The sequence below is a fragment of the Podarcis vaucheri genome (genome assembly GCF_965113315.1).
Source record: "Podarcis vaucheri genome assembly, chromosome: 14".
NCBI lineage: Eukaryota > Metazoa > Chordata > Lepidosauria > Squamata > Lacertidae > Podarcis > Podarcis vaucheri.
Genome location: NC_138752.1, coordinates 41,514,373 through 41,523,253, shown reverse-complemented (window position 1 = coordinate 41,523,253; position 8,881 = coordinate 41,514,373). Strand labels below are relative to the sequence as shown.

At 43.4% G+C, this 8,881-nt stretch overlaps 1 protein-coding gene and 1 long non-coding RNA gene across 4 annotated transcripts in view; one reads left to right on the top strand and one right to left on the bottom strand.

Annotated features, from left to right (window-relative positions):
* LOC309519330 overlaps positions 1-8,881 on the top strand; it is a 67,213-nt gene that overhangs the window by 20,304 nt on the left and 38,028 nt on the right. The gene's annotated exons all lie outside the window — the stretch shown is intronic.
* The window catches only part of IQCK (IQ motif containing K), a 34,929-nt gene that overhangs the window by 3,367 nt on the left and 22,681 nt on the right, over positions 1-8,881 (bottom strand). For 2 of the 3 annotated variants that reach the window (XM_082200151.1, XM_082200152.1), the window contains one exon: positions 7,854-7,965. The exons of the other annotated variant lie outside the window; for it this stretch is intronic. In XM_082200151.1, coding sequence (XP_082056277.1) covers positions 7,854-7,965 — 112 coding nt within the window. The remainder of the gene's footprint in view (positions 1-7,853; positions 7,966-8,881) is intronic. 3 annotated transcript variants of the gene reach the window in all.

Here is an 8,881-nt window from a genome sequence, read left to right as displayed (position 1 = left end):
CTACAAGCGAAAGGATTTTTTAAAATGCAGAACTTTGTCTCAAACTCCAGACTGGTTATAATAGATGTGTCGACAGAATGTCAAGACTAGGGCCCAGCAGATCTTCTGCCTCCAGATTCCCCACAAAAGTTGCTATGTACACATATTTAAAGCACTCAACATCTGTGGTAGAGCAAAGGTAGATCAGTTGCTCCCCCAAAGAAGCTCAACATCTTGGCTCCCCTGAAAAAAGGGCCACAACTTTGACCTGAACCCCCCAAAAGGGGGTAGATCACTGCCCGTTTTTAACTCTGTGAGTAGATCGCAATGTCTTGGGACGTGGCCAACCCTGTCCTAAAGAATCCCGGGAACTGTAGGTTACCTCTCACATTCTTTACGGAGGAAGGAAATAAACGTCACAGCAACATTTATATTAAGGACTTGTGTGGTCTATTATTTTAGGGGACAAGAGAAGCATCAATAAAAACCATTTCTTGTGCATTGCAACTCTAAACAAACAAATAAATAAATAAATGTTAATTCATGTGATTCAAGAGCAGTGCACCAGCTGGGCAGCTCCATCAGACAAAAGGGCCACAGTTGGTCTTGCCTGTCAGAGTCAACAATGGTAAATGAACAAAAGCCCTGCATCATAATTGCAAATCAGAAGCCCAGCCTCCTACTCGCATTTGCATGGCCTGGGAGGGTTGCAGTAGAAAATATTAGAAGCCTAGGCCGAAGAATGGGCTGGTTCATTCAAGCCGATGTGTGAAATACCTCCCTTTTCAATAATGCCGCCTACTTCGTCCTGTCCCTGGTCTAGCAATCCTGTCTCCCTTCCCACCCAGGCTTTAGCATCTAAACCAGGGATGAACCAGCTTCCACCCAAGGTCCACATTTCCATCAGAGTAACTTTCTGAGGGCCGCATGTCAGCAGTAGGTGAGGCCAGGGGAAAAGTGGGCAGAGCAACGGATGTCTTTCCACACCCACCTGCGTGCCTCTCAGCATCCTCCATTGAGACAAACGAGGCATTATGGGAGTTCAAGGGCAGGGTCCAGCCAGCCAAAAACACTCAAGAGTGCAAAGCAGGGCCAGTGAAGGGTATGGCCTTGGCATGGGAGTCTTGACGGCCTGATCCAGAGGCCTGGAGGGTAGTTTTCGAAACTCAGTATAATCTAATCACCAAATGGCACCTTAAACCTGGGCTATGGTGGCCACAACAGTGTGTCTAGGCACCATCCCCACCCCCCCGGTGGGCTTTATTATTATTGTTATTATTCATTTCATTTCTATACCAATTTCTATTTTAGAGAAAAAAATCTCAAACTGGTTAACAACACATTAAAACATCAAATAAAACAATCCAGAATAAAACAAATCCAAGCTTCAATGAGAAAACTTCAGATCCTTCGCTAAGTGACATTTGCTTTCCCCATATTTATTTACCTACTTAATTTATATAGCTGCCCTATAGCAGAAGAGCTCTAAGAAGCCAGGGTGGTGTAGTGGCTAGAGTGTCAAACTAGGACCTGGGAGATCAGGGTTCAAAGCCCCACTCAGTCATGAATCTCACTGGGTGACCTTGGACCAGTCGCAGCCTCGTAACCTACCTCACGGTGTCGCCATAGGGATTAACTGTGGAGTGGGGTGAACCATGCACATGGGATATAAATGCAATGAATAAGCTCTTCTGCTTACCTGCTTAAGAAAGCTTGAGGGGCCAGCCAGGTGGAGGTATCAGTCGCCAACCAGGCATCCAGAGATCTCCACATGGTCACAGTTGGGCCCACGCCAGCAGGACTCCCTGCTACACGTCCACATCTGTAAGTGTGTGTGTACATGTGCGGTGCAACCCTCCAGCAGTGTTGAAACATGACCATTTTAAGGAACATTGAGGCTAAAATACAGGCCATCAACCTTAACATCCCTTTTAAAGCAGGTCCTAAATGCAAGTGCTGCTTGCAATAGTCATGTTTTATATCAAGGGGACCTCCAGATGCTATTGGACTCCAACTCCCATCAGCCTCAGCCAGGATGGAAAAGGGTAGGATATAAATGCAAGCAATCTATGCAGGTTTGCTCAGAAATTAGTATTAACTGGGGGGATTCCATTCCCCCTTCTCCATTCCCTGTCTCACAACGCCCAGTCTACTTTGGGGTTTCCCACACACCCACTCAAACTTAGGGATTCTTCCCCCAATATATTTGTTGTACTTTTGCAAACCTTAGGGTTCCCTGTAGACACCTCCCTCTTGCACATGGGGTGTTGTTGTTTTGGCTATATAAAAGGAAAGGCATTCGCAGCCTGAACGTTGGAAATAGAAGGAACTCCCAGGTCAGTGTCTACGATTGCAGCTTGAATCAAAACAATCAGTGCAAGACAACAATATCATGGGCAAGTCAAGGTTTACTTCAACACTACCTCAACTTTTAGAAAAAGCCAAGGAAGAGGGTGAGGGATGGGAGAACTTACCCAATGCAAACATTTGAAACAAATAGTGAATGGGAATTTGCACAGCCAGCAGTAGAACAACCTTGCAAAGGAATGAAACTTCCTTTTTAGAAAGGCAACTGAGCACAGGGGCTCAGGGTAAAAGAAATATAGAATCCGACAGTCGCTCCAGCTGATTAATGAAATGCCCAAAACAGCATCAGCATGAAACAGGAGCTGCTGCCTGTCTAGATGGAACAAGAGAGTCTGGTCTGAAAAGTCACCCAGATTCCTTTAGCTATGCAATGCTGCTGCTGGGAAAGTCTCCACAGTCTGCATTGATAATGTTCATTCAATTCATGTGATATTGGGGAAACTATTGATGCCCCCCACCCCGCCCCAGGATGGGTGAATCTGTCCATTTCTGTTTCTTTCTGTTTCTCATTTTTCCAGTCTTAAATTCAGTTCTCCAGCTTTCCACGTTAGTTTGCTTTTTTTAAGTCCCCATGAAAATTTATCAATGTCTTACTGCATATTTATCCTAACAGATATGGGCAATTCTGACTAAGAAAAGTATTTTTTTGCTGTATATCCTCACACACAAAAGTTCAAACAAATGCAAGCAATAGGAGCAGGTTTGTCACTGCTCTATGCAGAGAACAAATGAATCCAGAATTCAATCAAATAGATAAGATCCAATCATAAGGAATCTCTTTTTTAAACCATCCCCAGATGAGCAGCTGAAATGAGAACAGGCCCTAAGAGCCCTATGTAATGATAAGGGAGTAACTAAACCTTAATTATAAAGCCAAGATGTTCCCCAAAAGTATTCAGAAATCTCAGAGGCATGTGTCTGTGCACAGGAAGCATCCAATAGCAAGGGAATGACTAGCAATGCTTTCTGGAAACTCATACATTGACTGGCAATGGTATACCCTTGGCTGACTGAACAATAATCTCTGGAATGAGAACAGACATCACGCCAAATCATGGTTAAAGAAGCTTAACTGTGTTTTGGCACAATCAAGAGAACAACATACTTTGGTTGGTAAAGCAAACCAAAATCAGAAACCAGTGCTTTGAAGGGTTTCAAGGGTTCGTTCTAACTGCAGTAGGATGCAATGTCTGAACTGATATACCATTGTTTACAACCTTTGGTAGGCTAGAGTGGGGAGCCTTGGCCAGACAGAAATGAAAACCAGACAACTGGGTCTAAACAATTGTTTCCATGATGATCTGAATGCTCATGATTTGAGTTCTAAAACAACAGTTAGCACAATGTACAGTCTAGTGCAAAATCTAGGCGAAGTCATGGATGAAAATGGTTGCTACAAGAGGGAGCTAGGGATGCTCATATAGCATCTTAGAATGGGAGTGCTCTTCGGGCAGATTATCAGTGGCTTTATTTAAAACACATGCACACAACCTGACACTTCTAAAATTTCCATCCTATGGAAAGCTTCTCAGCTCCCCCTTTAGCTACTGGTTATATAGTCTCAGACTGTTAGACATGCGATCCTCGTGCAAAGATGGAACTGTGAACACCTCAGAGTACCAGCCTGGTTGATAGAGCAATTACAGAAAAACAACTGCAGCCTGGAGAAAATTAGGAAACTGCCAAATACCAAGTGAGAGTTGGTCCAACTATCTCAATATTGTCTACTATACCAACTGGCAGCAGAGCTTTGTGCAGTATTTTCCTCCAGACCTGCTTGGAGATGCCAGGGATTCAACCAATGACCTTCCACACACAAAGCATGTTCATTGCAACTTAACAAATGGTTCATTAAGCTACAAAAATCAGTTCAGTCTTGGGACATGGCCCCCCATAAACCTGGTGCCAGCCCCAATGCCAGCCCTTTCCATGACAATGTTTGGTGGGTGGGAGGTTCTAATCGTGTGAGTGGCCCTATCTCCAGCCTCAAATCATGCAAAGCAGAACATGGATGGGAAGCCTAAGACCCTTGAGAGGCAGCTGTACTCCAACTCTCTCCCATTATCCTCAGCCAGCATGAGTAATAGTAAGGGTTGTGGTCTGGAGTGCCACAAGATTCCCATCTTTAGCCTACAGACCAGTGTTCATCACCTGAATGAGAATAAGGCAACATGCAAAGAGAAGGAATATAGCTCCAGACAGACCTCTACACTGACTGGTAAATACATCTGTAAACTAGTCAGAAGGAGCCAGTATTGCAGTCACCGAGATTGTTAATGCGATTCCATTAGTGTATATAGCTTTAGCAGGAAGTTTGATCCAGCTGACCCGAAGCATCCCCTTTCATTCTACCCACCATCGTGACTGCTGTTTCCTTTCTGGTTTTCCGAAAGCGAAATAATCCTGCAGTGGGTTTGGCATTTCAAAGACTCCCCGGTGGTGGGTGTGGACTACGGCATCAGGATCTGCCTCCCTGGGGTCGCATGACTCCTGCCGCCACATTCTCAGCTGTCACTGCCACGATCAAGTGTTCCAACCATCCCTGGCATTTGGAAAGCACTCAATGCAAACGCCGCATGCTCCTCGAACTTGCAGTGTAGTGCTTTTGTTTGGAAAGCAGTTCAAGATTTCTGTGAAATCCACAAAATAGTGCTTGTATACCTCAAGTATTTATGTGTCAGGGATGGGGGAACCTCTGATGTTGCTGGACTCCAGCTCCCATCAGCCCCAGCCAGCATAGCCAGGGGCCAGGGATGATGGGAGTTGTAGTGCAAGAATATATGGCAGGCCACAGGTAATATAAGCAAACTGTAGAATAAAATCATAAAGCAACAGAGCCCCATATCGAAATAAATAAGAAGTAGCTAAAGTCCAAACAGCAGCAGGAGTGCAGATGAAAAAACCAAACCCTTAAAAAATGTCTGGGCAAATAAACAAGGATTTTGCACTAAACTGATAACAAAGCTAGTGCCGGTCATACTAACAGGAGGGCCTATCAGGAGTCAAGCATAGATCAGCAATAAAAACATGGTGTCAGTGAAGTTAACTCTTTATGCAAAGCAACCAAAACAGTGCAGGCCTAGAAATCCCAGCAACTATTCCCAATAGGTCTTGCCGCAATGAGGCAATTGTGAGGACTGAAGACCCACAATTCCCACAGCTTCCTAAGTCCCCTCCTCTCCAGGGTTTTTTCCAAGACTGTGTCTGCACACAAACAATCTCTGATTTGCTCGTTTCAATTCTCTGTGTGCTCTAGGAGACCAGGCAGGAGAGGGAGACTCCCTGGATTCTTCAAAAACCTGTCTCTCTGTCTCTTAGCCCCACTCCCCTCCAGCTACCTCTTCTGCCTCTGAGCTTGGACGGCTCTCTGCCCCAGACTCTTCCTGCTCACCAAACCCCATTGCCTCTTCAGCTTCTGACATCTCCTCCTCCTCCAGAGGCTGCTGTTTTCAAAATACCAATGTGGCTTTAATTTTATTAGTGCAACACTGAAAGGAGGAGGAGGAGGTGTAGAAAGGTATCTCCGCATTTCTTTGAGAATCATCTTATTTATTTCATACACACTTTGACCAAATGTATTTGGAATAATAACTGTCATCCTTCAAGATTCTTCTCGCAATCACTTGGCAGACTGAAGACTAGAGAATTTGATAGCCCTTCCTCTTTGGGGTTTATCACATGGCAACAAAATTGTTTGTTCAAACATTTTGCCCCAAACAAAGCGACATTTGTATTTTGAAAACAGCAGCCGCTATTCAGAGCCAGGCACAAAGACTTCCACCCCCTTTCCTATAACTTCATATATTAATTCTGAAATTAATCAGTCTGTATGTGTGTTTCTATGTTTATTTTGTATCCTTCCTGAATGCTTGAAATTATCACTCTAGAACACTAATATCTCGAGGGCTAAAGGTTCCCCTCTCTGAATCTAATAAATTCTGGCCACTAGCCAGCCTTAAACCACGCCTTGCTGTTGGCTAAGCAACTGTTGTTTGTTAGGGCAAACAAACCAAAAATCTCACAATCAGATAGAATGCTGAAAGAGGGATTGCTAGTCTTTTTAGACCTGTGAACACATTTGCAAACCAGAAAAACTGTTGTGGGCACCAAAGGCAAGCCAACTAAGAACATGCCAAAAGCTATTCTACTAGCTACAAGAGAATGCTCCTTCCAAACCTGATGAAAAAATAAGCAATACATGCTATCAATAATAATAATAATAATATTAACAACTTTTAACAGGAATAAGGTTTTTAACCTTCCCCCAAAGAACCAATAACTTCATTGTGGTTTTATTGTTCATTCCTCCCTTGAAAATGAAGAAGGGTGAAGAAGCAAATTGGAGCCGGGGGTGGGGTGGGGGGTGGCAAAGGTCATTTGCCCCCAAGGCATCATCCTCATCTATCACTATAATAACTTCTGGAAGAACAAAAAAGCCCCAATAGATTGTGAGCCAGAACCACTGCATTTTGGATAGAGAACCAGTTGTCTTTGCAGCAAAGTGCAAACACAGAGATATCCATTGTATTGGACAGAATGTCATCACAATGTGCCGTGCACACAATGGATAAATAAAGCTTTGGGATGTTTCTCAAAAATAAAAAAGGCAAAATGTCTTCACTGTACAACATGTGTTGGCTCGTTTCTGTTCTGTCCCATCAGTGTTGCACCTTTATATTGCATTGCAGAGATCCCTTAAGGGTTCTGCATTTTATTTTTAAATTGGGGGTGGGGGGGAGAATCCCGATTTTGGAATTATTCCATACCTTACGTTTTCCAGACCTTTCAAACAAGACTATTTATTACATTGGTCCTCCTATAAATGCCACCAGTTCAAAAGGCTTACCACTTGTGGGGAGATTCCTCTTGGGAGGGATTTACAATCACAGGTACCAAGATGGCAACAATATACAATGATGTTGTCATAAAAGCAAAAGGCATCATGTATGTTAAGAGCACTGAACTGACAAGCACTGCCGAGCGAAATCTTATTTTTAGCACATGCTACATATTATTTAGCACCCTGTCTTGATGGGAGCTATGATGAGCCCAAGTAGAGTCTCCTTCAGGGATGGTGGAGAAATTCACTGTCTGCACTTTCAAGCAAATTTGTGCTTTCGGGCAAGGCCAACCTGATTCACCTGAGACAGACTTCTATGCATCTCAGGATCCATCTACTAACCAGATCACTCACATCTCTAATTTGTTCAGTAGTTCTGCTTCGAAAACCTTCATGAAGTTTCAACTGAAAATGTGTGGCAATTGATTTACACAAGGACTTCCTTTCCTTCAACAACAACAAAAAAGGATACTGATGCTATTATTATTTGGAAAGGTGAAGAACTGAACTTAAGATTGGAGAAATGAGGAAAACCTAACCAGCAGCATTGCCCATCTCTAGTGCTTGAACAAAAGGATGCTTCGGCTAACCACAGTATAACTGGTCATTTAACAAAATGTTCCAGCTGTACCATTTACATCCTGTTGGGGGGGGGGGAGAAAGTTACCTTTTTTCTCTTGCTTGGCCCAGAATTCTCGCACACGTTTAATAATGTTCTTTGTTTCCCTCAAGTGTTTCTGCCACTGGCGTAATTCTTGAACCTCAGGTTCACAGCGGACCTTGAAGAGTGATTATTGTTGTTATTATTATTATTAATTACTAATGTAAAAAGGCCTCATTTTTTGTTCTGCCCTGTATTTGATGCAATGCTGTTTCAGCGTTGCTGCAGTTTGTCTTCCGCCAAAAACTACATTTGTCATCTCGCTACCCACTGTGGCAAAATGACATTGTCATTCAGTTATTCCACCCCATTCATTTCAATGCAAACGAAACCCGAATGTAAATGGGGGTAGGAGGAATGCAATAAATTGTGTATCATTTCTGGACTGAAAGCAGCAGCAGCAGCAAGCACTGTCTTTTAGCCAGTGCATGAAGTAACAGCAATGACTAATACTTAGGAAAGAAGATCTAGCCAATAAGGCTAGAGTGAAACACCCATTATCTAGACTTTTGGATTGCTTTTCTGCTGGTCTTCCCTGATGGAGAAATTATTGTTGCTCAATAGAAAACATAATGGTATCCAGCATTTCAGTGTAGCTGCTGTTTGGGAGTAAGTGTGTCGACACAAATACAAGAGGTAGCAGCAAAGTCATTTGTCTGGAGTGTTATTCCCCCTTGCCAAAAATTATTTCTGTGGATGCACATGTAACATAGCCCAGATGAGTAACTCTTTCCTGCAAGGGAAACAGTGGCACACATGCAATTTCTCCTGGTCTAAAAAAATGAAGAGAGTACATGCAGAATTATTTCCCCATCACCTTTAAGTCCACATAGTAACTCCACATACGTTCCTTTGACCAAAAGAGCAGCAAAATGAAGAGCCCAATCAGAGATCTACTAGTCCAGTGTCATGTTTCCAGGAAGTCCACAAGTCGGTCATGAAAACATGTCCACCCTGCCCTTAGCAGGCAGTAAAACTGTTCCAGGGAACCTCAGGTGGGCTATCGTGCATGCCTATTAAGTTGTCTTTCGGTC